This window comes from Heterodontus francisci, chromosome 30 (assembly GCF_036365525.1).
Source record: "Heterodontus francisci isolate sHetFra1 chromosome 30, sHetFra1.hap1, whole genome shotgun sequence".
Taxonomy (NCBI): Eukaryota; Metazoa; Chordata; class Chondrichthyes; order Heterodontiformes; family Heterodontidae; genus Heterodontus; species Heterodontus francisci.
In genome coordinates this window covers 28,232,332-28,248,372 of record NC_090400.1, presented here as the reverse complement: position 1 = coordinate 28,248,372, position 16,041 = coordinate 28,232,332, and the positions used below count along the sequence as shown (strand labels likewise).

Below are 16,041 nucleotides of genomic sequence, written 5' to 3'. Positions count from 1 at the left end.
TTAACGTTTCGGGTCAGTGACCCTTCTTCGGAACTGCTTCGAAGAAGGGTCACTGACCCGAAACGTTAACTCTGCTTCTCTTTCCACAGATGCTGCCAGACCTGTTGAGTGGTTCCAGCATTTCTTGTTTTTATAACCCTATCTGTACTAATGCTTTTTCTTTCAACACACCATTAACATATTGTTTGCCTTTGCTCCATGACCTTCTGGTGAGCTAATCTGTGGTCTTGTCAAATCTGCACCTTCTCCTTTGTTATCTCTTGCCCCACCCCCGCCTCGCTTGCTGATAACCTTTGACATTTCTAATATTTGCCAGTTCCGAAGAAGGGTCACTGACCCGAAATGTTAACTCTGCTTCTCTTTTCACAGATGCTGCCAGACCTGCTGAGTATTTCCAGCATTTCTTGTTTTTATTTCAGATTTCCAGCATCCGCAGTATTTTGCTTTTATTGTAGGGTGATGAAAGTCAGGGACTCTCAAGCAGCCAGAATTAGAAGGGTGCAGGTTTCTCAACGGGTTGTAGAGCTGTAGGATATTACAGATAGGGAGGGGTGTGGCCATCGAGGGATTTGATAGCAAGGATGAGAATTTAAAATAAAGGATCTGTCAACATCAGAAAAGTCAGATTTGAGAATTAGGATCAAACTGGAAGAGAGATTGTAAAAACAAAAAGAAATACATATGCTGAAAATCTGAAATAAACCCAGAAAATTCCGGCAATACAACGGCAGACTAGTCAGCACCTGGAGGAAGACATATTAAGGTTTTGAATAGGTCTCTTCATTAGCTAGTTCGTAAGCTCACTTAAATACGTGGAGCACTGTACTTTTTCAGTGTGACACATATCAATATAGGTTCCATTTTCAAACAAAAATAGCGTTGCCCAGTTTTGCACTGAGTACTCCTTTTGTGTAGTCTTATACCCGAAAATGTCTAAGATGTAAAGCAAACACTATTTTATACATAAATCAATGTTTCCCGCTCACACCTTTGCCTTGCGATGCGATGATAACTGATTGTTCTGAATTCTCATCAGCAACAAAGGAAACAGCAGATCTTAAATAATCGTTAACTCAATCAAACGTTAACTCTGCTTTTCTCTCCACAGATGCTGCCAGACCTGCTGAGTATTTCCAGCATTTCTTGTTTTTATTTCAGATTTCCAGCATCCAGTATTTTGCTTTGATCTTAAACAATCCACTCTCTGCCCCTTTCCCCTTCTAGTTTTGGATTCGGCAAAATTGAACCAAAATAAATGATTTAACAGTCCTGTCGTGCAATCTGGTCTTCAAAGTAAAGGCATCTCGGGCGGACCTGAGCTTAGCTTCTCTGGTGTGTTCTGCTTGAATTTTGAGGACCTGAAGATTTTGGACACTGCCTAGCAATGGGGAATAAATCCTAATTCAGAGCGCCAAGACCAAATATCAGCAACTTGAAATACATGCGAATTAATTATAACACTCTTTATACGCGTTTTCACATGGTGACGAATATTCCCTGAATAAAGAATGTTGTTAGCCGAGCAGCTGCAGCCTGAGGCCGCTGTTGTCAGGGCACGGGTGGGTATTCTGCGGCGCATGCGCACATCAACCGGCGCCGGGCTGAATGTCACCTCCACAACAAGATGGCGGCCAGAGTTATCCTCAACATTGTGCCCGGTGCGAGGAGTGCCACAGGCCGGACACGGGGCGAGGGCCGCGCCCTGGCAGTTGCTGCTCGCACCAGCACAGCAACACTAATCAGGTTAGTGTACGTGAGGTCTCGCCTCTTCCATCGCTTTAGTGCCTCAATGTTGCTGCAGGTGAGCTGAGGTAAAGTTTATGTTTGCAGGCCCTTTCCCCTCCGCCAAAAATTGTCAAGCATGTCACTGTGTTTCTTTGTTTCAAAAGCTAACTGTTCAGCAATAAAGTTGGCAGCGGGAACAAAGTTAATTTAACGTTCAATTGAACAGGTACATAACTAAATGGCTGACAAGATAATGATCGTTTCATGCCTCAGCACGGGAGTTTTTTTTGAAGATTTGCACTTGCCGATTTGCAAGGTCATTATCTTTGACAATTAAATATATATAACTACTCAAAGCGTTGTTAGGTTTGTGTTCGTTTCGCCATTCCGTTTGAAGAAAAACACTAATTGTTGGGTGACTATACCAATTGGTTAACAAAAATGTTTTGAATTTGTTCATTACGAGCTTTTACTGTATGATGAACAAAATAGCATTATTGTGTTAGTATCAAAGTAGGAGCACTAAGACAGTTACTAACATCAAACCTTAGATCAAAATCTTCCACAGAAAAGCCATTTTTTGTATATTTTGAACATTGATTCATAGTCTGGAGTTTCGTTTGTGAACAAAACAAAATGATGTAACTTTGGCCTATATAGCAATTGTTGATTGTTCCAGCAGGTAAATGTGGATTTGTGGAGTGTCATATTAACGTTCTGGTGAGGAATACGGAAATTTGTTTTTCAGTGTGATCAGGAATGTTTTTTCCGGTAGTGTTGTTGTTCCAAAAAAGGAAGGAAGCACCATCTTATCTGATTTTTAATAATAAAATGGAGCAATTGGGCAACCTAAAAATAAGGGAAAAAGTGACCACAATGTAATTTGGCTTCATCTGAGACTGGGAACATAAAAATACAAAGGACTAGCAAAGACCATTGTAGTTCACCTGAGTACTCACATTGTTCAAGATATAACATTCTATAATACTGTGGCATGAGGCTGTATACAAACTTGATCACTTCCAGAAATGTATACTGTCTTTCTCTGATTAAACATTCCAAGATCCTATTTGCTGTCTTTCCTGTTGTCCCACATTGTGCTAATGGGGTCAATTGTCCACTTGCTAGTGCCCCCCAAATCCCAAATGTCCTATAGAATGATACCATTGAGTTTATATTACCACTGTTCATTATACCTTCCCAATCTCGTGGCTTTGCATTTGTCAATGTTAAATGATGTGGCTTACATTAGCCTAGCTTTCCAGTCTATACCGGTCCTTCTGTATTTGTTCAGCCTATTTCCATTTCCTGTTGTCTGCAATCTCCACCCCCCCCACCCGTAGAAGGGACCACTGCACATTGTGTGTGTGGCACTATCATCATGCTAAGTGGGATATACTCAGAACAGATCTCTCAGCTCAAAACTGGGCATCCATGATGCTCTGTGGGGCATCAGCAGCAGCAGAATTGTATTCCACCACAATCTGTAACCTCATGGCCCAGCATATCCCCCACTCTACCCTTACCATCAAATCAAGGGGCTCAGGGGACCAATCTTAGTTCAGTGCAGAGAGTAGGAGAGCATTGCATGAGCAGCACCAGGCATATCTGAAAACCTGAGGTTTCATCCTTGTGGATCTACATCACAAGACTGTATGCATGCAATAGACAAACTAGCTGTCGCTGCACTGAAGTAGCTTGTCTAGAGATGCTGAGAGTTCCGGAGCACAAGTCTTCATCATAATCAGGATGTTGTCCAAGTTCAAAGCCTTTGCTGTAGTCAGTGCACTCAGCTGTTTGACATCACGCAGACTGAAATGAATTGGCTGAAGACTGGCTTGTGATTGGCCTCCTTCTGAGATCCCCACAATGTGGACCATCAACTCAACACTTCTGGCTGAAGATGGAGCATTTCAGCTATGAAGAGAGACTGGATAGGCTACGATTATTTTCCTTAGCGCAGAGAAGGCTGACGGGGGACCTGATTGAGGTATACAAAATTATGAGAGGCGTAGATAGGAAGATATTTTTTCCCTTAGCAGAGGTGTCAATAACCAGGGGGCATAGATTTACGGTAAGGGACAGGATGTTTAGAGGGGATTTGAGGAAAAACTTTTTCACCCAGAGGGTGGTTAGAATCTGGAACACACTGTCTGAAGGGGTGGTAGAGGCAGGTACCCTCACAACATTTAAGAAGTATTTAGATGAGCACTTGAAATGCCATAGCATACAAGGCTATGGGCCAAGTGCTGGAAAGTGGGATTAGAATAGACAGGTGCTTGATGGCCGGCATGGACACGATGGGCCTCAGGGCCTGTTTCTGTGCTGTATGACCCTATGACCATCACCTTCTCAGGGAAAATGGGGATGGGCAGTAAATGATGGCCATGTCAGAGATGCCCACATCCCGTGAATGAATAAAAAAGAAAGGAACATGTCACCTTACCACCTTTGAGCAGTTCTCTCCTGTAACTTCTTGTTTGAATCCTTTGAATTCTGCTTCCATACCTTCCACAGAAAGAACAATTTGCATTTATCCAGTGCCTTTCATGACTGCAAGATGTCCTAAAGCTTGGAGCTTATGAAGTACTTTTGAAGTGTAGTTACTGTTCTAATGAAGGGAAATGTCAACCAAATTGTGCACAAGGTCCAACAAACAGCTGTGAGATAAATTACTAGATAATCTGTTTGTGATGTTGATTAAGGTGATAAATGTTGGCCAGGACCACCTGGGGTAGATAGGCCCCCTCAGGTGTCCAGGCAAACTTGTTAAAATCTTTGTCCTTGCCTTTATTTGCTTCTGAATTCAGTGTTACCATGACCTCCAGTTAATTATTGGGAAGACCGAAGCCATTGTCTTTGGTCCCCGCTGCAAATTCTGCTCTCCAGCCACAGACTCCATCCCTCTTCTGACAACTGTCTGAGACTGAACCAGACTGTTCACAATCTCTGTGTCACTCTTGACCCAAGATGAACTTTCAACCACATAACCAAGCCACCTCCTAAGGCTGCCTATTTCCACCTCTGTGATGCCACCTTACTGCACCCTGTTTCAGCTCATCTGCTGCTGAAAACCTCATCCATGCCTTGGTTCATGTTACCTCTAGACTTGACTATTCTGACACACTACTGGCTGGCATCCCATGTTCTACCCTCTGTAAACTTGAGCCCATCCAAAACTCTGCTGTCCATGTCCTAACTCTCTCAAACTCCTGTTGACCCATCAGCTCTGTGCTTGCTGATCTACACTGGCTCCCTGTTAAAACAAAGCCTCAATTGTAAAATTCTCATCCTTATTTTCAAATCCCTCTGTGTCTCGCCCCTCCATATCGCTGTAATTTCTTCCAGTTCCACAGCCCTCGGAGATATCTGTGCTTCTCTATCTCTGGCCTCTTGAGCATCCCCAATTTCAATTGGTCCACCCATTGACGGCCGTGCCGTAAGCTGCCAAGTTCTAGAATTCCCTCCCGAAACTTCTAAACCTCTCTAGCTCGCTTTCCTCCTTTACACCACTCCTTAAAACCTACCTTTTTCACCATGCTTTTGGTCCTTTGCCCTGATATCTCCTTATGTGACATGATGACAAATTTTGTTTTATAATGTTCCTGTGAAGCGCTTGGGGACAGTTTACTACGTTAAAGGTGCTATATAAATACAGTTGTTGAGTAGACTTCTTATCTATTAGATATTTTGAATATTAGAGGTTAGAAATTTGAGCTCCGACATGAAAAAGGGCATGAAATTTCTTTCAAAAAACATTTTTGGGTGATTTGATTGATTTGCCACTAACCATATTGACAATATGTTATATTTCCCATTATAAATTCTAACATGTTTAGTTACGATTCTCCCATTATAAGTGTTTACATAAAATGTTGATGCAGAAAGTAAGATTTATGGGCAGGAGCTAAATACATGCAAATTTTTATTAATGTATGTAATTATTTGACAGTTCTCTAACCTCGTTCTCCATGTGAGCACTCTTAACTAGATTCTTAATACCCTTTGTCTTATTTTTGTATTTTTCTCAAATCACTGAGCTTCCCATAGCTTTATACTTTAGGAATAATCTCTTTTGCCATTATCCTTTGCATTCCTTCCAATATTGCCCATACCAGTCTTTTCCCTTTTGCTACCTATTCTATAGTCTCCATATAGTATTTAGTATTTTTGAACATGACCTGCTCATCTTCCATGTTTTTCCTTGTAACATCATTGTGCAGCCCAGTGTCCTTAGATTCTTCATCCCCTAAAAGTATGCGTTGCCAACTGTTTCTATTGCATTCATCCTCTTTCCATCATAAGTCTAACCTTAAAAGCCACCAGGACTTTTTCAATTTTTTTCATGGGATGTGAGCATCCCTAATTGCTCTTGAGAAGGTGGTAGTGGTGAGCCACTTTGAACCACTGCAGTCCATCTGTTGTAGGTACACCCACAGTGCTGTTAGGAAGGGAGTTCCAGGTTTTTGCCCAGTGGCAGTGAAGGAACGGTAATTCAGTTCGAAGTCAGGAAGGTGTGTGGCTTGGAGGGGAACTTGCAGGTGATGGTGTTCCCATGCGTCTGCTGTCCTTGTCCTTCTAGGTGGTAGAAAGTGCTTTCAAAGAAGCTTGCAGATGGTACACACTGCTGCCACTGTGTGCTGATGCTGGATGGGCTGCTGATCAAGCAGGCTGCTTTGTCCTGGATGGTATTGAGTTCTTGAGTGTTGTTGGAGCTGCACACATCCAGGCAAATGGAGAATGTTCCGTTACACTCCTGATTTGTGCCTTGTAGATGGTGGGCAAGTTTTTATGGAGTCAGGAGGTGAGTTGCTCGCTGCAGAATTCTCAGCCTCTGACCTGCTCATGTAGCCACAGTATTTATATGGCTGGTTCAGTTTCTGGTCAATGATAACCTCCAGGATGTTGATAGTGGGGAATTCAGCAATGGTAATGCCGTTGAATGTCAAGGGGAGATCGTTAGATTCTCTCTTGCTGGAGATGATCATTGCTTGGCGCTTGTGTGGCATGAATGTTACTTGCCACATATCAGCCCAGGTCTGAATGTTGTCCAGGTCCTGCTGCATGTGGACACAGACTGCTTCAGTATCTGAGGAGTCATGAATAGTACTGAAAACTGCAATCATCAGTGAACATTCCCACTTCTGACCTTATAATGGAGGGAAAGTGATTGATGAAGCAGCTGAAGATGGTTGGGCCCAGGACACTACTCTGAGGAATTCCTGCAAGGATGTCCTGGGGCTTAGATGTTTGGCCTCTAACAGCCACAGCTATCTTCCTTTCTGCTAGGTATGGCACCAACCAGTGGACTTTTTTCCCCTTGATTCCCATTGACTGCAATTTTGCTAGGGCTCCTTGATGCCACAATCCATGTCAGATGGTGCCTTGATGTCAAGGGCAGCCACTCTCACCTCACCTCACCTCTGGAATTCAGCTCTTTTGTCCATGTTTTGGACCAAAGCTGTAATGAGGTCTGGGGCCGAGTGGTCCTGGTGGAACCCAAATTGAGCATCAGTGAACAGGTTATTGCTGTGTAAGTGTCACTTGATAGCACTGTCGATGACCTTTTCCAAGACTTTGCCGATGATCGAATGTGAACTGATGGGGCAATAATTGGCCGGATTGGATTTGTCCTGATTTTTGTGGACAGGACAAACCTGGGAAATTTTCCACATTGTTGGTAGATGCCAGTGTTGTAGCTGTACTGGAACATCTTGACTAGGGGCTAGTTCTACAGCACAAGTCTTCAGTACTACAGCTGTGATGTTGTCAGCACGCATAGCCTTTGCTTTATCCAGTGCCTTCAGCCGTTTCTTGATATCATGTGGAGTGAATCGAATCGGCTGAAGACTGGCATCTTTCATGCTGGGGACCTCAGGAGGAGGCCGAGATCAATCATCCACTCTGCACTTCTGACTGAACATGGTTACAAATGCTTCAGCCTTGTCCTTTGCATTGACGTGCTGGGCTCCCCCATCATTGAAATCACTTGTCTCTATGCTACCTAACACTCTCTACTACTGTAATTATTTTTGTTTATGTGCAGGGCATTATCTGCTACTTCTTGCAATAGCAGGGAGGAGAGCTGGTTTAAATCTCTGTTTGTTAGAAAGGTGGATCCACGAAAAGATGCTCATTCTAACTTGCTATCTAAAAAGGAAACCAGCAGCCTGTACAAAATTCAGTGTAAGTATCCGAAAGTATTTTAAAGACTGTTAAGGAATGTATTATGTTCATATTAATTCTGAGTATAATTTTCAACATTTTCTTTCCAGTTCACAGCGTAAAGCCAGAATCCCTGGAGGCTTACAACAAACTTTGGTAAGGTTAAGAAAAAAGTCTGCTCTCTTATTTAGCTCTTTTGGCTAAAGATAACGAATCTCTGATTTACCTGGAGTACACATTAGTCATTTTAGATTTCTTCCATTAAAAAAAATGCCATATTAAATGTACAATGAATTCGATAATGCAGCCCCATTATACATTTTTTGAAAACTCCTTAAATAACTGACAACTAGCAACATTTCTTTTAATTTTCTAACGGTAATTTTGAAATTATTTTATAATTACTGTAGCTATATACAGATGAGAAACATGAAGCAAAATCACTTTAGGGGAAAGATTTAGTAACTTTATTGATATTGAATGGGAAAAACTTGACCTCTGTGTAGTCTGCTTAGCATTAGATAAATACAACCCTTTACTTTGCTAAAAATAATGCGCAGGCACGTACAGGTGCCTGGATTCTAAGCTCAGAAATTCCCTCCCTAAACCTCTCCAGCTCTCTACGTCTCTTTCCTCCTTTAAGACGTTTCTTAAAACCTACATCTTTGACCAAGTTTTTGGTCGTCTGCCCTAATATCTCCTTATGTGGCTTAGTATCATATGATGTTTTATTAAATCACCTCGGGATGTTTCATTACATTAAACACGCTCTATTACTACAGGTGGGACATAATTTCTGTTAATAACACTTTTACCTGCTTCAGAAATGTTTACTTGTTTCAAAAACAAAACACTGAAGACACGCAGCAAGTCAGACAACATTCGTTGAGAAAACACAAGTCTGTTGACATTTCAGGTCTAAACATTCCTCAGAACCCTTCAACTGACTGCTGCTTTATCAATGGATGTTGCCTGATTTGAGTCCAACATTTTCTGTTTTTGTTTCAGACTTCCAGCATCTGACATATTTTCCTTGTTATACATGTTTGGTTAGAGTCCAAGTAATTGTAGTTTTTGGTATATGCATCCTGGGCACCTCTATATAATTTATTTTGATATTTTTGTATCTTGGAAAGGGCCTTCTCTAATATGTTACTAACACATTTCAGCTTAATTTATCAACACAAATTACTTGATACCCAAAAGATACAGTTTAGTGAGTTGTTGTAGTTTTACAATAAAGGTTCTGGCTCCACCATTTCAACATAAAATTAGTGAGCAAACAATTGCCCAGCTGGAAGGTTGGGTGGGACTGTTAATTTTGTTTGTAAGTATCTTTTATTTTTCTGTTTAATTTCATTTAATTGATTATTTTACTATCTTCTTTTCAAAACGAGTTTAATTTTTTTCTGCCCACCCCACCTCTCTGAATTGCTGGTAGTAAAGGGACCATCACATTGCATTGTCATTTCAACTCTGAGTTATGCTACATGGGAAGAAAATTGGCACTCCACATTTACATATACAAAAGATGAAAAAAAAAATCACCAGACACAGTTTTGCCTACCATACCCATTCGATAATGCAACCTTGTTTACCACTGCTTATAATGCCAATTTCTAGAGAGAGGAAAAAAGCCTGGGCCAATTTCAGGAAAAGTTCTGGGAAATTTATATTGCTGAATATCATTGGATACAACACATTGGGTTGGTTGGTCAACAGTCCATCAAGTAAATGAGAGCTGCCCCAAAAATTGTTTTTAATAGGAGTGCTGAACTCAAATTACACACACAGTTTTCTTATTATTAAGTGGAAGGAAGAGCTCAAGTTTATTGTGTGTTACAAATTTTCAGTCTGCAATAGAAATCCCCATGTATCAGTCAAAAATCCTGAAACATGACAGTATGGAAGGGCTACTTTGTCAGATTTCTTAGGAAGAGACAATTGACTCATTTCCACACTACATTTTTCATGGGTCAGTCAAGCACATTGTATGTGTGTTTAGACAGAAATGCAGAAAAAAAGATGAATGTGGGGTGTGGAGCAAGGCAGGACAAAATATGCCATAAGTAGACAAGAGACTGGAGGATAATTACGATATATTTATACATAGATTATACAGAAGAGCTGAAGTCATTTCTGCTGTACTGTATTAGAAATTAATTATACCGTACATTATTAAATCAATTAAAACCTTCGACATCAGATTTGGAAGCTACTGTTTCAACTTTATGTATACTTAAGCACCTTTAAAATTGGAATTAATAAAGACCATAGTCCTTTTACAATGGGAACACTGACAAAACAATTCACTGGCATTTTCCTTCTTCCCTCTTTCATTCTCCTCCCCCTCCCCACCCACCACCCACTCTCAGCCTTTGTTATCTTTACAAAAGTAGCAGTTAGCTGAAGTTCTGATGAATAATTGTACGAATGGAACCCTAAGTCTCTAATCCAGCTGTGCACATGTATATCAAAATTTAACCACGTTACAGATGTTATCTTAAGTTAGTTATTGAAGTGAACAATTAACAGGAAAAGCAAAGTAGCTGATGAACACACAGAATGGTGCAGCAATGTGCTGGTGTTATCTAATTCAATTCAATCTGATGTGTTTCAAATATCCAAATACCCTCCCTAATGTTGATCACTCATCCTTACTTTTTTGGTGATAGAAAGTTTTTAACCCATTGGAATTAGAAATTTGCCCCGGTTATAAAATGTCTGAAATAAACATGTTGTTCTTTGCAGCATAGAGGTACTACCAAAGATTCACACAGACCAAAACTATCCATGTGAACTTGTGGGGACGTGGAACACGTGGTATGGAGAGCAGGATCAAGCAGGTATAAATATTACAATAAGCAGAATAGTAAGGTATAATTTATCTGTAGATGTTAGCAATTTTTATAGTTGGATAGAGCTCAAATCACACTTTCTGTATTTAAATGAAAATTGGGTTGAATTTATTTTCTCATTGTAGCCAATTAAATTTATACCTGTAATATGAATTTTTTTTGTTTTGGATGCATAAACTATTCTGTACTTTTGATTTTGAACCTTTTATTTGCATACTAATATATTACACTGAAGTTATTTGTTGCTTATCATGGAAACTTTCAGTCTTCAAATCTTTGTGCCAACTTACATTTTGTGGCATTCAGCAAATCCACTTCTGACATCCTTTGAAAAATAAATGTGCTCAGAAGCAACTTTGTGTCTGATCATTTATCCGTAAATTATATATATACAAAGGTAATAAGTGACTTCATCTCCGATTCTTGAGCATGGAACTGGTCTGGGAGGTAATTAGAATTGTCAGTTGTGCTACTAGCCAAAAATTAAAACTTCTCTTTGTGTGCAGTACCTAAAAAAAAAAGCATATTCATTGTCCATCTAGTATTTTCATTAGCCAGAAACCAGAACACAGGGATAGCACACAGTAACTCACAACATGAAATAGAGAAGGCTTGCTATTCTGTTATCCTATTTCTGTCTTTTTCAGTCCACCTCTGGAAGTATAGTGGAGGTTACCCCACGCTTACCGAGGTGATGAGTAAGCTCAGACAAAATAAGGTAACACAGTTAAAAGGGTGTATTTTAGTTTTAACAAAGTGATGGAAGATCTTTTGTTTATAGTAACACTTGCATAATATCAATTTAAATTACCAGGATATTTACTAGGGTAGACGAATGAAATTTTTAGCTTTGTTTTTATGTAATATTGTACATGCTTGATTCTTTCTGTTTTGAAGGGAACTGAAAATCCAAATGTAAAATGCCAGGAGGAAATATATCTGAAATAATACTCTTGTTTTATTTATTTTCTACCCATGATTTCTTGCTCTGCAAACCAAAACACATTACCCACACTTCTATAAATAGCTGTTTAAGAGTTTGCTTAAGTCAGCTTGACAATATGTTTCCTCTTTCACCACCCCTTTTAGACAGTCTCTTATTTCAATATTGAGAATGTGAGGTGTTGGCACATGTAGCTCTTAACAACAACAGCTTCAATTTAATTAGTGCCCTTAACGTAGTAAAACGTCCCGCAAGGCACTTCACAGGAGTGTTGTCAGACAAAGTTTGACACTGAGCTACACGAAATATTCGGACAAATGGTTAAAAGCTTGGTCAAAGGAGTAGATTTTAAGGAGCATCTTAAACTATGAGAGGGACAGAGTGTTTTAGGGAGAGAATTCCAGTGCTTAGCACCCAGGCAGCTGAAGGCAAGGTCGCCAATGGTGGAGCGATGAAAATCAGGGAAGTGCATGAAGCCAGAATTGGAGGAGCACAGATATCTTTGATGGTTTTGGGGCTGGAGGAGGATACAAAGATAGGGAGGGGAGAGACCATGGAGGGATTTGAAAACAAGGATGAAAATTTTAGAATTGTTTAAGTGGGAACCACTGGAGGTTAGTGAGCCCAGAGGTGATAGGTGAATAGGACTTGGTGTGAGTTAGGAAATGGCCAGCAGTTATTTGAATGAGCTCAAGTTTATGGAGGGTGCCAGGTAGGAATAATTAAGTCTAGTGGTAACAAAGGCATGGATGAGGGTTTCAACAGCGAATGAAGTGAGGTAGGGACGGAGACTGGCAATGTTTGGAGTTGTAAGTTGGTGGTTTTGGTGATGGAGTGGATATGTGGTTGGCAGCTCATCTTGGTTAAATAGGCATAATTGCTGTTGGTTCAGCCTCCATAATGTGGTCCATTAATACTCCAACCTTTCAAATTCATCGATTTTTGTGTGGATTGTGCATGATCTAGGCATTGACTACTTGCATTTTCAAAGTAACAATGCTCAAAACTTTTATAAAGAATGATTTACAAATTCTGAAATTAAAATTCTGCATTATGTAGCTATTTTGTTGCTTCCTCATCCTGCCAAAAAATTTAGATGTGGTTGCTGAAATTGGGTTATTTCAAATTGGCCAACTTTGTTGAGAATGGGGCAAAATTGCAAACTACAAGTTCAAAAACATAAATTTTAAATTTTTACTTCTGAGATGCATCTGAAAGAACAGTCCTTGATTGGGGGCTGTAGTGCATTCCACCGTTTAATTTTGAACTGAGACTGAATGTTGGTATAAATATGTAATGTCCTTGCAGTAAGAATCAGCTTTTTCAAGTAGCAGTTTTTTTTCCAGAAACAAAAGTACCGTTATTGAGTTGTAATAATTCAACATATATGGAAGCAGTGTTTATTCAATTGCTGTTAGAGAATTTCAGTGGCATCCTGGAAGGCTTTCTATTTTGCAGATAGGTGTAAAAAAAGCTGAAGATCCCATAATACTACAGTCTGAGATCACTTCCCAGGCAGCATATGGTAGTCATGACCACGTTATTAGCTCGCTACTACATCAGTGATTCCAGTTGATTTAACAAATTTAGGGTGGTCTATTGATTATCAATTTAAATATTTAATTGTTGAATTATTGCAGCTCCTAGGTTTGATTTTTCTACCCGTTTGATCAATGCCTGTTGTGAAATGACAGGACTTTGGTACCATTACTTCTTCAAATGAATGGAAATAGGAAACTGATTTAAAAAGGTGAATTGTCTCTAATGCGCAACACCCAACAAGAATGTAGGTGATTTGTCTGAATTGTGTAAATACTTCTTGAAACTAAAAAGATTCCCAGTAAGGATGTCATTGTGTGTGTTAATATGAGGCACTGGACAATGTGTAAACCGATGATAGCATCTTACTATTCAATTTCAAAGAGATTATCTTACCCCAGAAACTATGGCTAGACATAATTAGTAAATTTATCTGTGATAATACATATCTGACAGTGAGCCACAGGCAATAGTTCAATTGACTGAGTTCTCATAAACCATTAGCATAAAATTGGATAGTCTTTTAATGTAAGAAGCCTTGGAGGAGCACAAATATCTCTGATGGTTGTCAGAATGGAGGAGATGACAGAAATAGGAAGAGAAAAAAGGTTATGACTGTATAGATTTGTTTGTATATGATGTATAGTAAAAATAAAAGCTTCTTGCATTTATATAGCTTCTTTAATGTAGTAAATCATCTTGAGATGCTTAACAAGAGCGTTACGAAACAAAATTTAACACCAAGACAGATGAGATATTCGGACAGATGACCAAAAGCTTGGTGAAGAGGTAGGTTTTAAGGAATGTCTTAAAGGAGGAAAAGAGGTAGAAAGGCAGAGAGGTTTAGGGAGGGAACCTGGAGTTTAGGGCCTAGGCAGCCGAAGACACAGCCGCCAATGGTGGAGTGATTATAATTGTGCGAAAGGCTGGAATTAGAAGAGAGCAGATATCTTGCAGGGTAGTATGAGCATAGTTTGGCATGCATCCTAAGCAGTCTAGTTGAATACCAATGAGCTGATTTATTACCATAGTATACACGATAAAGATGTCTCATTTAAAGAACCTTGTAAGAAGTTTTGCCATTTACTGGAATGAATAAATATTTATTCACTTTGTTAAAATTGGGTAAATGGTTGATCACTTAAGAATTTTTTGGAGTAGCAATATTTGTTATTAATCCATGTGGGTTCATTTTATTTTAATTCTCTCCTCAACTACTTGACTGGGTTTGCAGTTTCTGTTGCACTGCTGTTAGGATGCTCCATGTGGAGTCAGGCACCTAAGAAGGAGGAACATATTGGTAGGGGGAAATTAGCAGCCAAGTTACTGTCTTGAATCTCCTATTGGAAAACACAATGGTATAGGCAATAATAAAAACAAGAAATGCTGGAAATACTCAGCAGGTCTGGCAACATCTGTGGAGAGAGAAGCAGAGTTAACGTTTCAGGTCAGTGACCCTTCATCGTTTGGCGTTCTCATGTAGGGTCACTGACCTGAAATGTTAACTCTGCTTCTCTCTCCACAGATGCTGCCAGACCTGCTGAGTATTTCCAGCATTTCTTGTTTTTGTTTCAGATTTCCAGCATCTGCAGTATTTTTCTTTTATTATGGTATAGGCAGTAGTCTGGAAATAGGTTATTCCCCTTTGTTACATTTGGACTGTGGTCTGGGGAGAAAGCTGACTGATTTCATATTCTCAGAATTAGATTTTGTTCACTGTTAGAATGTGCAGAGCTGAATATCTTCAGACACTAGTAATTAAAATAAAATTACCTGCTTTTAATTGCGATCAACAAATTAAACATTAAACGATAATCTAGGTAAATAAAGGCACTGGGTGCCGTATCGCCATTAAGTTAGTTTACAATATAATCCTTTATTGTTTAAGATGTGAAATTTATACCTTTTTTTTACAGGAATTCATGGAGTTCAGGAAGGAGCGGGGAAAAATGTTGCTGTCTCGAAAAAACCAACTGCTTTTGGAGTTCAGTTTCTGGAATGAGCCGGTACCTAGGTCAGGACCTAATATTTATGAACTCAGATCCTACCAACTCAGGGTAAGGAACATGTGCTTCCTGTATTTATGTTTTTTATATTGCAAGAAGCTAGAGAACCCCAGTTATCAACGAACATTATAATTGGGTGGTATTGCAAAATGCTTCCTCTGCTATAGTTGGTTTTGATAGCGTATGTATCTACTCGGATTAATTTGAGACGTGATGGTGAATAAACCGACACTGAAATGCATCAGTATTTCAAGCTTGTAATTTAAGAATGGAATAATAATTTCCCAAATGCAATACAAAATGACTAACAAAGCAAAACCTACCACTTATGGTAAATTAGGTGGAGTTTTACTGTCAGCTGCACTCTGCTCCCTGGGTCCTCCTCCATTCTTCAGGTTAGCATTTAGTTCTGTTCCCTTCCTCATGCTTGGGCACTGCTGCTGTGTTTCCTGGAGTTGGCTCCCGATACATGCTCATTTATAACTATAAGATTTAATTATCTACAATAGAGATCTTATACTTGAAAAAGAAAAGTTTACAGAGCTATAGGGAAAGAGCGGGACTAATTGAATAGCTCGATCAAGGGGCCGGCGCAGGCATGATGGGCCAAATGGCCGCCTTCTGTGCTGTAAGATTCTGTAAGAGAGGAACACTAAAAGAGGGCAAGATATAGGCCCACCAGATATGGGTAGAAGAGATTCAGAGATGTACACGAGACAGATTAGGATAACTAGAGGTAAGGATAAGAGACAAAGACCGATATCAGTGACAAAGAAAGATCAAGCAAATCAAGGAAAAAAAGGGG

The 16,041-nt window shown here is 39.7% G+C and overlaps 1 protein-coding gene across 1 annotated transcript in view; it reads left to right on the top strand.

Moving 5' to 3' along the window:
• Window positions 1-1,590: 1,590 nt before the first annotated feature.
• The window catches only part of nipsnap2 (nipsnap homolog 2), a 39,407-nt gene continuing 24,956 nt past the window's right edge, over window positions 1,591-16,041 (top strand). Inside the window, exons 1-6 of the mRNA XM_068010277.1 lie at window positions 1,591-1,743; window positions 7,772-7,911; window positions 8,001-8,046; window positions 10,642-10,736; window positions 11,396-11,466; window positions 15,147-15,287. Coding sequence (XP_067866378.1) covers window positions 1,625-1,743; window positions 7,772-7,911; window positions 8,001-8,046; window positions 10,642-10,736; window positions 11,396-11,466; window positions 15,147-15,287 — 612 coding nt within the window. The 5' untranslated portion in view covers window positions 1,591-1,624. The remainder of the gene's footprint in view (window positions 1,744-7,771; window positions 7,912-8,000; window positions 8,047-10,641; window positions 10,737-11,395; window positions 11,467-15,146; window positions 15,288-16,041) is intronic.